We start from the raw sequence: 15047 nt of genomic DNA, 5'->3' as shown, positions 1-15047 counted from the left end.
CAGTTGCCTCCCGCATGTGCCCCTGCCAAGGGAATCCACAACCTGGGTATGTGCCCTGACCGGGAATCAAACCCACCACCTTTTGATATATGGGACCCGTTCCAACCAACTGAGCCATACCAGCCAGGGCAGCATCAATGTTTTTAAAAAGCTTCCCAGGTGGGTCATATGTAGCCAGTGTTGGGAACCACTGCAGGGCAGAGGCAATGGGGATGACGAGGAGACGGTACGTCTCAGAGATGAGATGAAATGGACCAAAAATAATGATCAAAATAGTGACCTATTAGAGCTGGGGAAATAGGGGAGAGGGAGGGAGGATCTAAGGTGAATCCTACTTGGCAGCTTAAGTTATAGGGACTTTTTTAAACAAGTAGCCTGATTTCTCCATTTCTTCAAATTGCATTTTGCCCACTAATTCTATATAGACATCTCAAAATTCCTGGTAAGATGAATGGTCTAATAAAGAAATGAAACTATCTGCTGGTAAAAACCATTCAACAAAGAGAATGTGGTTACTCTAGAGGAGGCCTAACTGAAGCCGGTGTCTTAGGGCCAGTGTGCCTAAGAGATGAGATGAAACGGCTCCATTTGTACATCCTCGTTTGACTGCACCCTAGGCCCACCTCCCCAAAGGCTCCATCCGTCTCCCCTCCTCTTCCCTCTGCAGCTCCACCAATGCACACTCCATCTTTTTAAAAATCCTCACCTGAGAATATGTTTTTTAAATTGATTTTAGAAGGAAGAGAGAGAGAGAAAGAGAGAGAGAGAAACATCAATGTGAGAGAAAAGCATCAATCAGTTGCCTCCTGTACGTGCCCTGACCCGGAATCAAACTGTAACCTTTGTGTATGGGTCAGCGCTCCAGCCGACGGAGCCACCTTGCCAGGGCTCACACTCCCTTTTGCGAGTTTTCTTTTCAGGAGTCTGGCTTCAGAATGAGATGTCATTGCCTCTAGATCTCCTTCCCTCCTGCCCCAGAGACAATTGTTTCTTTGATTGCCCCTGACCCCTCCAGTATGGTTTTGCTGACCCTCCTTCGTGTAGTCACAGCGTCACAGCATTGTATCATAGTACTGACTTCTTCATCCGCCTCTCCCAATAGACTGGATGATTTTCTTTAAAGAGAGCTCGTCTATCTTTGTATCCCAGTGCCTCATTACAGGGCCTAATCCATAATAGTTGCTCAATAAATATTTCTCAAGCAATGAAATGAATGACAAATGTGCCCTTTTTATGAATTTAGTTGCGACTCTCCAGGAGTAAAAAGACAGGAGGTAACAAAGGTACCAACAGATAGACTTTACAAAGTCCTACACACACTCATACAAACACATTACTCTAACATCTGCTTCTTCATCTCTTCTCTGACTCTCCTGCCTCTGTCTTAGTATTTTTTAAATTGATATTTAGAGAGAGAAGCAACATCCATCACAAACACACCCACACACACATTTATCAGAAAGATGAGATAATTTAATGAAGCTTGAGCTGCAGAGCATTTTAAAAAAAAATGTGGTTTTGTAAAATTGGACATTAACATCAATAACCTTTCGTAGAGGGACTGAAGCGGGCAAGTGTACTAAATGTACTAAAGTTAGATAGGTGCATCCAACACCTGGGGAGATTATAATTCTGATTCCGCACATCTGTGCGGGGACCTGAGATTCAGCATTTCTCACCAGCTCCCAGAGAAGCTGATGTTCCTCGTGCACAGACCACACGATGAGCCGCAAGAATGCTAGCTTAGCACGAACACTAGCTTTGCACAAACACAAAAACTAACCCCTTTATTTTTCAGATTAAGAAAACTGTGACCTCAGGGAGATTAAGTGACAAAGTGACACAAGGTCACAAACAGTGAGTGTTACAAAAGGGCCTGAGACCCAGCCCACTTGGATCTCACGACAATAGTTTTTCAAAATATAAAGTCTCATAAAGATGTCTTTGAAAATGAGTTGTCAGCCTAGTTTATTGTTTCTGACTTCCTGGATTAACTTGGAAAATAGCTTCCAGAATTCTTGTTGGATTTCTCTCCCTCCATTCCTGAGGACAGAGAGCTCGGAAACTCTGCCCCATCTAGCAGTTTGCAGATGAAAGAACCTTGCAGTTGATGGGACCTAGGAGCACATCTCATTTAACTCCTTTATTGTAGAAGTTAGGAACCTGATATTTGGAGCCCTGCAATGGCCTGAGGTGCATGAAGCCATTAGAATGGTGCCAGGTACAGAGTTAGTGCTCAGTCCGATAATAATGGACTAATTAATAAATTCAATAAACATTTATGTCAGGCACTGGGCTAGCTTCTGAAGCATCTTTGAAGTAAGGAGTTATAGTTTTATTTGCTTAGTAAGCCCACCTTTTAAAAATTAATGCAGAGGTAAACTTGAACCAACATGTCCAAATGACCCAAGTCATTAATGCCAAATTAGTGAAGTCACTTCTAACCAGTATACAGGGACCAGGAACTGAATTCTTTATGAGTTCAAGTGGGGAATTTGTAAATATCAGGGGATTTTCTTTGAAGACATACAGTATTTTTGAATTTATGAAAAAGGTGAAAGAGTTCAAATATAAAATATGGTGACATGAAACATTGCATGAAAAACTTTTCATTTAATAGCAGTGGTTCTAAATCTGTTTGGGGTGAATGGGTTTTTGAAAATCTGATTAAATCTGAGAATCCTCTCCCCAGAAACGTGTTCATTTGCATTTACACCCAAAAGTTCACCTAATTTCAGGGAGGCTGTGGGCTTAAGAATCCCAGAAATAGAGATACTTCCCTTAATTTTTTTTTTCTTGTTTTTCTGTTTGATATTTAGGAGAAACAAATGCAATGTAAGAAACAATGGAAGAGGTTTTTATCTGAGCTTGAAGTTTTACTGCTGTGAGTATATTTGGCCTGGAATTTCTTGTTTTGTGCCTGGTTTTCATCTCTGCTCATCTTTCATTTTACACCACAGAGCTTGGCATGGTTGGCATTTCATAAATGAGGGTTGGAGAACACTGGGTAAATTTCTGACATCTGCTTTAGTATATTCCTTAGAATACATTAAAAAATAGGCCATTTACATAATTCACTTGAACATATTTTAACAAGAAACCTGCCATGGGGAAGTGTGTTCAATCATGTGTGACTAACATGGCTGAGTGTGAAATAATTCTTAGAGCATTAGAATTGTATATATTTTACCATTTCCTCCTTCCTTAGAGACATTCCAGTCAAGAAACTGTTTCATCGGTATAACCCTCTTCAGGAAGAGAGTTTTAGACAAAGAAATCGAGTGCTTTTGATGTGCATATTATTTTCTGTGAATTCATTCATGAGCCTGCGGGTCCCTGGGGACAAACTAAAATGACTTCATTTTCATATATATTCATATCTGCAGCTGTGCCTTGAGCCTCATTGAAGGCCCATAACCCTATAGAGTTCACTCATCACCCTTCACAAATAGAAAATGTTCTTTTCAGATGTTTTCTAAACCAATACATAACTGGGGGCAGGGGTATAAATCCCTCTCCTTTAATACCCAGCACCAGAAATCCAAACGTTAGAGGCTAATTGTAATAACTTAGTATATGTCATTTAGTCAACAAAAAACTGAAACCAAAACTGCAGTAATAAGGTTTTTGTATTTAAGCCTTATTTATTTACTTATGAGTAAGCAAATGTTCAAACATTTCAAAATTTCAAAAGTGCAAAAGGGTAAACCAAGAAAATAATATTATCATCCAACTGCCCAGCTGATTTTCCCAAAGGCAATATAGCTATCAGTTTCTTGTGTATCTTCCGGAGATGGTTTATGTGTAAGCATGTATGTATTTTGTTTTCTTATTTTTCTCTTCTCACACAAAACGTAGCATCAATACTTTGTTCGCTTTGCTTATTTTAGTATTCCACTGTGTGCTGTACTGTAATTTAAACATTCTACTATTGATGGGTTTTTATTTTCTAATCTTTTATTATTAAAAAATGATGCTGCAACAAGAAAACTAATACATATGTTTTTTCATATGTAAATGTTTAAATATATCTAAGATAAATTTACATAAATAAAATTATAGGGTAGCACTGGCCGATGTGGGTCAGTAGTTAGAGTGTTGATCTGCACATCCGTTGATCTCGGGTTCAATCCCCCAGTCAAGGGCACGTACCTGGGTTGCAGGTTTGACCCCCAGCCACAATCAATATGTCTCTCTCTCTCTCTCTCTCCCCTCCCTCCCTCCCTCCCTCCCTCCCTTCTTCCCTCCCTCCCTCTTTCCCTCTTCTCTAAAGCTTAATGGAAAAAATATCTTCCGGTGAGGATCAACAGCAACAACAACAAAAACAATTATAGCGTCAAAATGGTGATACGTATGACGTATTACCAAATTGTCCTTCAGTAGCAGTTACACTGATTTACAGTTATACAAGTCATATGTAAGAGTGCCTGGTTCACTTGCATTTACACCCAAAAGTTCATCTAATTTCTTAACTTTTAATTTTTGCCAGTCTGCTGGGTAGAAATGGTTTCTCAGTGTAGTTTAAATTTCTTTTTCTATTATGAGTGAATCTTTATACATATTAAAGGATATATTTCCTTCTCTATGAAAATATAATACCCTTTGCTCCCTTGTTTTATTAAGCCATTGGGTATTTTTCTTAATGGTTTGTAAGAGCGCTTTATATATTAGAGAAAATTAGCCCTGCTTTTATGTTATGAGACACAAGCAGTTTTTTACCAGATTGTCATTTGTCTTTGTTTATTCTAGTTTTGGCCATGTGGAAATGGTTTTCATGTAGTTGAATTTAATATTTTTCAACTATATTTTCTTTTATGGACTCTGGGTTTTATATCATAACTGAGAGGTTAAAAAGTAATATTGCCATTTTTTCCAAGTACTTTTATGATCTTATTTTTTATATTTATGTATCTGATTTATTTGGATTTATTCTGGTGAGGTATTTATATATTTATTTAGAGAGAATTGACAACTCTATGATATTGAATATTCTTCATGTGCCATCATTATTTATATTGCTAATATTTATTTACCAAGAAGTTTACATGTATTAATTATTTAATCTTCTGAGGTAATCATAGGATTACCTATGTGGTAATCAACTTACCTATGAGGTAAATATTGCTATTATCTCCATTTTATAGATGGGAAATTGAGGCAGATTGTGTGTGTGTATATATATATATATATATATATATATATATATTTTTTTTTTTTTTTTTTTTTATAAGATCTAACTTATTTCCTAAGTCAATCTCCCACTTCTCAGAGATTTACTTAGGAATAAGTCAGATGCAGCTTTCTCCTTTCAGAACATACTATCTGAGATGTTTAGAGTGGGATTAGTAGAGAAGTACATAGTAGGCAATTTCAGTAAATTAAATGATAATATGAGGAAGTACTGAACACTGAAAAAACAGGAAATAGCAACTCAGTGGTGGTGGAGGGTGAGGGGGTGCAGAGTAGGCTTCTTGGAAAAAGTAACAAAAAGATGTTACTGAGACCTGAGGATGAGAATTTTTTTTTTTCTTAGTTTAATATTAAGGGACCTGCTTAATCCTGTTTCTTAAATAGAATTATAAACTCCTTAGAATGTGGCTTCTGATTCTTTTTTTTTTTTTTTTTTTTTCCTCCCCTTCTTCCTCAAGGGAAGAGAAGGAAGCTAACAATTTCTGAGGTTCTGGGACTTGGCTGAATGTTTAACCTTTAATTTAATTTGCATAACACTCTTGAGAAGTAGAAGTTTTACCTACTTCTGAAGATTGGCATATTTCTCACAGTTCTGGAAGCTGGGATGTCCAAGATCAAGGCAGATTTGATTCCTGTGAGGACTCTGTTCCTGACTGCCTTCTTGTTTTGTCCTCCCAGGTGGAGAGAGGGAGCAAACTCTCTGCTGTTTCTTCTCAGAAGGGCACTAATCCTATCATGTGGGCCCCACCCACATGACCTCATCTAACCTGAATTATCTCCCAAAGGCCTCATCTTGAAACATGATCACATTGGGGGATAGGGTTTCAACATATGGATTGGTGGAGGGATTTGGGGGACACAAATCAGCTCATAGAGATTCAATAACTTGCCCAAGTTTATACATTTGATGGAAAGAAAACCAGAATTTCAAACCCAGGTCTGTCTCCTTCCCTACACCGTGGTAGCTTGCCTCATGTTTTATCTGCAGTAGGCACTCAGAGTATCTGTTGACTTGCTGACCTTCAGACCTATATAATCTAAAGTCCCACCAACTTACAACTTTTTAGTGGAAGGATGGGTGAGATGGGTCTGTAGAACTAAAACCAGCAATCACTCTCTATGGCATTTCCATGCTTCTTACCTTAAGAACTTCTAAAGGAAACATTTTTCTGCTTGATCAGTACTATTTAAAAATAAGCAAGTGGCCACTTCTGCTCTGTGAGCGAGCAGTGGCTGTGTCTATACAAGGTCTTCTGTCTACTGCTTTCCAAAAGATTTCTCTTTCATTAAACCGCAGGAGAATCAGCCAGCTAGTGGCATAGATCAGCTGTATAAGTAACCAAATGCACCAACTCAGTTCCTTTTAGTCCAGTGCTTTTCCGTTTATAGGTAGGTGCAGGGATCTTGTGTCACAGTTTTTCACATATTTAACAATAAAAGTCTCTCTGTGTGTTTGTGTAAGTGTGATTGCACACACACACACACACACACCCACACACACAACCTTTCTTGAGGAAAGAGGAATAGAAGGACTCAAAAGGGAGATATAGACAGATAGATAATCTCCCTGTAGATAGATATCTATATGTAGATATCTATATATGTATGTGTTTTATAGCAAAGGTTTGCTATGGAAGAAACAAATAATAGGCCTTTATAAATAGAACCCTTTTTAGAAAAAAATAGCTTTATTTATTTTAATATCCCAAACATGTCTACAACATAGCAGGTGTTCAATAAATAGTGAATTGAACTGAATTCATAGTATATGAGAATTTTACATGTTTTATGTTCATAGTTGTTACCTGCGTTCCATTAGTTTTCACAGTGATGACACATGCATTCAAGAAATAGAGCTTTTGCCCTGGCTGATTTGGCTCAGCGGTTGGAGCGTCGGCTTGCGGACCAGAGAGTCCCGGGTTCAGTTCCCGCTAGGGGCACGTACCAAAAAGAAAGAAAGAAAAAAAGAAATGGAGCTTTTAAGGAAAGGAGCCTAAAAATGTATCTGACACTGACATAGAATTCCATGATATAAAAATCAGTGATACATGTTTCATCATCAAACTTAACTAGTCCCATGGACTGTAGATCCCCATACCAGCTGTGTGAAGACACTGGCTGTCTCTTTTACCTGACTGATGCCTAATACAGTACCTGCCTAGTAGCTCTCAGAAATGGATGAATGCGCACAAGTCTTCTGTACTCTTCTCTTTTGGTGACTTAACTTATATGTGTCTACCTAAAACAATGAAATAGATCATTTCAGTTGCATTATCTTTATTTATTTAATAAATAAGTTATAGTGGGTTTTCTGCTGATAAAAATAAGTTAATATTGAATATTGTTGTCTATTTGTTATAAAGTTCCTAGTGTCCCAAATCTTAAGAACTCTTTACTCTCTTAAAATTTCTGTCTTGTATTTGGATATTTTATTTGTATTTGTGTGGTCACAATCAGTAAAAGAGTGGCTACTATTTGTTAGAACACTTTTGATCAATTTGGAAAGCAAATCTGTGTCATGTGTCCAATGAAATTACTTCTCCTTTTGCCAAATTTATATTCTGCTTTAGACCTATTTCCTATCCCCTAATTGATGGATTTGAATATCATTTGTTTAAAGATTTCATCATCCAAACATACTGGAGTTGACTGCATATTTCACAGAGAGTGAGAAGTTCTGCCTGGTTTATCCATACATGAGGAACGGATCACTTTTTGACAGATTACAGTGCGTAGTAAGTAATTTCCATTACTCTGCTTGCTACTCTGACTCCCTGAAGCCCCTCGGCGAGAGCCCGAGGCTCGTGTGCGTTCACAGGAGGGGACAGCCCACACTGGGTTTCCCAAGGAGACAAAGGACTTCTCCGTGAGTTAATTTCTTACTTTCAGAGGCCTGCATAAATACCTGAGTTACTAGGTTGTATAACATAGTGGCCAAAAGCTTTCCTGGGTCCTTATTCCCTATTGATTCGACATCTCAATTGGGTTTACATCAATTACCCTTATTTCTCAGATAACTTTTATTTGTATAAGTTGACCTAGGTACCATTCAACACAAAGAATAGACATAAAAGTGATAGACTCCTTAAAGAGGAGGTTGAACAAGTGCCATGGTTTTTCATAAAATGCTTTTGAAGTATAAGTTTAAAAATTGATTCATGTAAGTTATTTCAATTAAGCTGAGAATAAAACCAGATTATTCTCAATTACCCACACTATTATGCCACAAATAATTTAAAAATCTTATTTAATGAGCTTTTACACATAATTACCTTCCTATCCATATGTTGATTAAGCTGATATGAACATTATTAGGCATGTCACTGGCTACAAAGGCCTAGAGCCAGCGCTGGGAGTAGAAAGCCTTTCTTCAGTTACAGACTTGTCCCCGCAAACCCACCACGCGCCACCCTCTGCTGCGCCACACTTCTGTGCGATGAATACGTGCGTGGTTTTCACTCAGAAAGTGCAACTGGAGCAACTCCTGTCGTCTTTTCAGGGTAACACAGCCCCACTCTCGTGGCACATTCGGATCAGTGTACTCATAGGAACAGCCAAAGCCTTGCGGTACCTGCACAGCACGGACTGCTGCTCAGTCACCTGCGGCAGCATATCAAGGTAAGTCGTCCAGGCTTTGGTTCCACCCGAACGAACCCCCTTCGCCACTGCAGGTGGGTTCACTCTTCACACTATTTCCTGTCTGTTGTCTCCCTGGAATGTATGTGTACATTAAAAACGCTCATCTAAATATTTAAAATCTTAACATTTAAAAAAATTTTTTTAAATTGATTTTAGAGAGAGAGGAAGGGAGAGGGAGAGAGAAACATTGATGGGCCGCCTCCTGCATGTCCCCCACTGGGAATTTGGCCCACAACCTGGGCATGTGTCCTGACTGGGAATCGAACCGGCGACCTTTTGGTGCATGGGTTGATGCTCAACCAGTGAGCCACACCAGCCATGCTGAAGTCTTACCTTTTTTTATTAATGAAAACATATCTACCAAAACTTAAAAAGCTACATGTATGTTGCCAAAGGGAAAGTTTATATTATCTTTGGGATTTATTAATGAAGAATGTAGTATAGGCAGTTTTGTGTGTTTTATTAATTATACCTGATAGCAAACTGTGAACTGAGCCTGTATTAATCTCACTTAAGAAAAACGAAGTTAAAGGAAAGGTGAAGTGACTAACGTGGGGATTCCTAGCCAGATAACAGTAGTAAATGGCAGTTAACATTATTTGTCCTTGAGTCTCCCGTGTCTTGCTGATCCCACCAAGTCTGCTGCCTCGCAGCAGTGGGTCTTCCTCTGTGACAAGCCAAGCCGCGACTGTGTATTGATTTTTGAGACCTGAGAAAATTAGAAATAACATCGCCCATCTTTCTTCTTCTTTAGAAGACATAAGAATCATTCGGAGAGTAGCTAGCTTGTAGCAAAACCTCCCTGGAAAATTTTTCCTATGTGCCCTTCACCTTGAACTTATTCAAAAGTAGTTTAAAAGGCCTCTGCTGAAGAGCAGGGAAGACTGAATTTAAAAGGCTGCTGCGCCCTGGCCAGTTTGGCTCAGTGGTTAGAGCGTTGGCCTGCGGCCCAGAGAGACCCGGGTTCGGTTTCCGTTAAGGGCACGTACCTCGGTTGCAGTTTGTCCTCGGCCCTGGTTGGGTTGTGCTGGTGGCAGCCACTCGATGTGTCCCTTTCACGTCAATGTTTCCCTCTCTCTCTAAAAAAAAAAAAAGTGAGCTAAAAGGCTGCTGCCTCTTCTGAACCATCTACTACTATCTTGCGAAAAGCTTTTAGTGTGCTTCTGAGTTGACAGAAGAGGGACTGATGGCTTGTTTTGTTTTGCTGGTGAAATGAACTCAATTTAGTTCTGGAAGAGTAGTGGGGTGGGAGGTGGGGGATCCGCCGTAGATGTTTGTGCCTGTGCAACATGGTAATTCATGAACTGCTAGTGGCCCCATAAATCAGCATAAAATTAGTGCACCCTCAGGGCAACTGGGTACCGGTAGGTAGACAGTGGAGGTCTCAGAGGTCACCGGGGTTGGTTTCTAAGGGCAGAGGTGGCCACTCCCAACCTCTCAACCAGCTCAGTCCAGCAGATGCTCAAATATGGTTTAACTGAGTAAGTAAATAACTAAATAATAAATAACTAAATAATAAATAAATACATATCTAGAATTGTGCTGTACATATCCTTCCCTTGGTTTAAACTTATAATGAACATGACTTTATTTTTAGTCCCAAGCAGTAATACATGAATTTAATTAATTTTCCTTTTGTGTGACTAAGTTGATCAAATCCTCTCCTGAAATCACAGCTTGATAGGAAAGAGGGATGAGAAGAGAGACAGCGTGGAGGTTCTGGTACTTAGGGACAGGGAAGGCCGCCCAGTGCGGCAAAGGGAACAAGGGGGCGCACAGTTACGCATCCAACTGCGGCCGGTCCCAAGGTTTCCCCAGCCAGCACGTGGCGAGGCTGCGCGTGCGCCTCTGCTCCTGGTGTGGGGCCTGGTCTCTGCTTCCCAGTAATGCTGAGTGTTTTCAGGCACTAGGCTCAGGAAATAGGCTCAGAGGCGGAGATATGCCTGCAGGAGATTTTTAGGGTGTGCTCTCAGGAACAGCAAATGTCAGGGAAGGAAGGAGGAAGGCAGAACTGAGCGGCTGGGGAAGCGGAGCCGGAATATTGTCTTCGAGGCCTTGGCCGATGCTGCGGGGACCGCTGACGTTGGAGTGACCCTTCCTATAGTGAGGCCAAGCGCTCAGGCTTTCGTACCCCGTCCTCTGACTGTCCCTGAGCGGGGCAGTAACTTGGCTGAGGCAGCTCCCTTCTTCCAAAGACAGATCCCAGGCTGGGGCTGAGCTGCGGGCCCGTCAGCAGCCACTCCTCCCTGGCTGAGGAGCGAGTGCGCCCCCTGGAGCCAGAAGGAGGGACCTGGGCCACACCACTGCAGCCACCACACGCACGCAGGAAGATTTGCCGGGGTGCCGTTCTGCAAAATGTGACCAAATGATTCTTCTTTTTTAGGTGCTTTCTTTCCCTTCTCTTTCCATCCTTTCCTCTTACTTCAGTAGAAGCTGACTTTCCACTTAAACTGTCTTCTGAGCAAATTGCTAAACTTACCCATGCCTCAGTTTTTTCCTCTGCAAAATGCTAATGAAAGTGCAGTAGCTTCTATCTTAGGGTAAAACGCCCAAGTATGTATGGTGCTTGGCAAGGGGTCTGCTCACATCGAATGGTAGCTCCTGTTAGGAACAGACGTGGAAGAGGCTAAGACAGCTGATGGCCAATCAGCCTTTTTATGTCTCAGTTTTACATATTGTCTTACTTCATTCAGGATGCTAGAACCAAAATACTCGACAGTGTCTGGCTTATAAATATTTATTTCTCAAGTTCTGAAGGCTTGGAAGTCCGAGATCATGATGCTGGCCTGCTTCTGGTCTGTTCATCAACGGCCAACATTCCCCTGTGTCTTCACATGGCTGGAGGAACAAGCTTGTTGTTATCAGGCCAACATACCTGGTCTTCACTTGGTGGAGGAAACAAGATACTCGCTTGGGGCCTCTTTACAAGGCACTGATTCCTTTCATTCAGGCTCCACTCTCCTCCCAAAGACCTAGCTCCTAATACCATCATCTTGGGTTCAGGGTTTCAACATGTGAATTTGGGGGAGACACAAACATTCCATCCATAACACTTTACCTCCATCATCCATTTGTTGTGTTTGGAAAGTGAACCCAAAAACTAAGTTCTATTTTAAGAAAAAGCACTTCTGTGTTAACTAACACATCGAACATTTTAAAAAATTACATTACTTTTAGTTCACAAATATTTATGGAACATCCATTGTGTGCAGAGCATTGTATGAGACCACAGTGCGGGGAGGTGATGGTCATAGGCTTGACCTTGAAGGTTCAACCTGGGGATCAGAGAGAGAACACAAACACAGAACTGTGCAGTGCAGCAAACACTAACTGTGCCCAGAGCATGATTGGTCTGAGAATGCTTTCCTTCTAATTAGATAGTTCCAAGCCAAATATTTGAGGAGACAGGTCATGGCAGTGGATTAGTTGAAAGAAGGGAAGAGAATATTCCTGGTGGAGGTAATAATATGTTCAAGGGAACAGAGTAAAGGATTGCCAAGCAAGACATGAAAGCAAGACAGAGTGCTTGGAGAGGGAAGGATGAGATTGGAATAAGGTAAAATAAGACTCGAGAGGAGTCAGGAGTGTAGTGGGGGAGGGGGCGGACAGAGCCTTGAGTGCTAATCAGTGTGAGGACCTAGATTTGATAAAGGCTCTCTCAAGGGACTCTGAGTCTTCTCTGGGCTGTAGGTGGCAAGAGAAAGGTTCTGGAATCTCTTAGGTGATACCACAATTTTAGAGGAAGCCATTTATTCCAGGCCAGCATCCCAGTACTTGTTTGGATGTGCTGAACTATGAAATCATCTAAATAACTGCTGGGGGAGTGCCCAGTGTGTAATAGAGATACAGAGTACCGAAAGATACCTAATCAGAGACAGGGAGAATCTCCTGGGAGAGGCAGGGTTTAAACTGGAATTTCAGCTAGCAACATTTTATTTTTTTAGTTGGTAAGGGGACTGCCAATGATAGTCACCTTTCTGGGTTTTCCAAAGGGTTCAAAGACTCAACATAACCATCTGTAGACTGTGCCCACCCAGGCATGTGTCAGGGTGTGGGATTCTGGGGCTGTGGGCATTTATTGAGAATTGTGTTTCAGTTGCTCATCAGTGTGTTCCGTTCAGCTCCAGAGCAAATCAGCCTCCTTCACAGGCACTGAACTCCTGCGGTTTCTGCTAAGCCTGCCAGCAAAGGTGTTAATTAGTGCTAACTGCAGCAGACTTCCCCCTTCTTTGGGTGATGTGCACAGCTGCTCTCCAGAGACTGGAATGAGACCAGCTCATTTCATTCAAGGCACTGAGCATCTGTCTGGTAGCCATGACATTCAGCCCCCAACAGTCTTGGCTAAATGTGAATCGTCTGACCTAGATTACCCTCCTGAACCTCTTTTAAATGAATCGTTCACTTTGCTCTAAATGTGCGTCCCCCTGAGTCTTGCTTCCTCTGTGTGCGGTCTAGTGCTTTGAGGGATCCCTGCTCTTCCACCTTTGTCATATTCATTTTTTCATTCTTTCTAAGGAAAGGCAGATTCTAGGAAATATGTCATTTTATTGCACAGCCCTGATAACTGACTCAAAAAAAGGACATTTCCAAACGTGTTAAATAGTGACGTTTTGATGAGTAAACCAGGGCTCTGTTTGTGTTGGCATGAGCAATGGAAGATGTTGTTACCTGTCTTTTCTTTTCTGCATCTGGGCCTCAGATGATGAACCACAGAAGAACTTATTGCATATCATTTGACATTATTAAATAATGTTTTTAATAGTATGAAATAACATGGAACAATGTGAATAAAAGGAGATTAAGTGATAAAAGTAAGGTTAAAGTACTATAGAGTACACGATTATAACTTTGTAGTACTACAAATTTATGAATTAAAAAAATAGATTAAAAGTAAAACATACCAAAACATAAATATGTTTTTATTTACACAGAGAGATTTAGCTTTTTTTTTATCCTCACCGAGGACACTTTTCCCATTTTTTGTTCAGATAGAGTAGGAGGGGTAGAGAGAGAGAAAAACATCAATGTGAAAGGGACACATCCAGTGGTTGCCACCCACACGACCCAACCGGGGCCGGGGACAAACTGCAACCGAGGTACGTGCCCTTAGCGGGAACCAAACCCGGGTCTCTCTGGACCACAGGCCGACGCTCCAACCGCTGAGCCAAACTGGCCAGGAGAAGAGATTTAGCTTTTTACTTAATAGCTTAGTTTTTACTTCTACATTACGTTTAAAATTTTTAAAAATACAATGTATAATAATTATAAAATTTATTATATTTTTATAATAATAATATGTTTTAGAAAAAAATAACTTGGCATCAGACCTTTCTATTTCAAACCTAGGAAGCAGAAGAAACTCCAAGGGGTGTGTCTAGTTACTAAATGATGTTTGAAAGTTCTATTTCATTCATTCTCTGTAATTACATCTATCTACAAAGAAGCTTGGTAATTTACACTTTTGAGGTTTTTAAAATAGTTGAAGAAATGAAGATTGCCCTGGCCAGTTTGGCTCAGCAGTTCAGCATCGGTCAGCGGACCAGAGAGTCCCGGGTTCGGTTCCTGCTAGGGGCACGTACCACAAAACAAACAAACAAAAGAAATGAAGATTGTGAGGTGATCATTCAGCAGCCTGGAGCCCAGAGTGTGAGCAGCACTTTGTCTAAGCAGTGAGATGGCGTTTGCACCATCACTGGAGATGATGGGAACGAGCGCAGGAAACCGGTCCACGCCAGGTCCTGCCTCACGCTCTCTGGCCATGGTTTTCTTCTCACTTGTATGTTCAGAGTCAACTGGAATGATCTCAAGTTGGCTCTCTTCTTGCTTTCAAATTCTGTGACATAGCACCTGCCTAGTTTTGCGCCCTATACCCAAATCTAGGGATTGTGCCAGGAGAAAGATGTGACCCTTCATGTTTAAAATCCTTGTCCGGCTTTATCTTGATGAGCTGCAGAGTGAGGATGGGTTCAGGAGGCACCTCCAGAGACCTGATCACCCTAGAGCAGGTCAGGCAAAGTCCTGAACTGCCTGTTTCCCAGAGTTTTCTCTCCTTCCCTTTTTTCAACAGCCAATCCACTGATGTCATTGCCGTTTCTGTCTCTTGTCCACTGGTTAAGTGTATGGCCTTTGGGCCAGGAAGATCTCAGTTCAAATTACTACTTACTGGCAGTGTGACCTTTGGTAAATTCCTGAAATTCCCTGAGGCTCAGTCTTCTTAT

The 15047-nt window shown here is 41.0% G+C and overlaps 1 protein-coding gene across 2 annotated transcripts in view; it reads left to right on the top strand.

Moving 5' to 3' along the window:
* The window catches only part of IRAK3 (interleukin 1 receptor associated kinase 3), a 47462-nt gene that overhangs the window by 21006 nt on the left and 11409 nt on the right, over nt 1-15047 (top strand). For both annotated transcript variants that reach the window (XM_036251165.1, XM_036251166.1), the window contains exons 6-8: nt 2820-2884; nt 7811-7925; nt 8690-8808. In XM_036251165.1, the coding sequence (XP_036107058.1) occupies nt 2820-2884; nt 7811-7925; nt 8690-8808 (299 nt within the window). The remainder of the gene's footprint in view (nt 1-2819; nt 2885-7810; nt 7926-8689; nt 8809-15047) is intronic.

The sequence above is a fragment of the Molossus molossus genome, unplaced genomic scaffold (assembly GCF_014108415.1).
Source record: "Molossus molossus isolate mMolMol1 unplaced genomic scaffold, mMolMol1.p scaffold_m16_p_10, whole genome shotgun sequence".
Taxonomy (NCBI): domain Eukaryota; kingdom Metazoa; phylum Chordata; class Mammalia; order Chiroptera; family Molossidae; genus Molossus; species Molossus molossus.
This window is presented reverse-complemented; position numbering and strand designations above follow the sequence as displayed.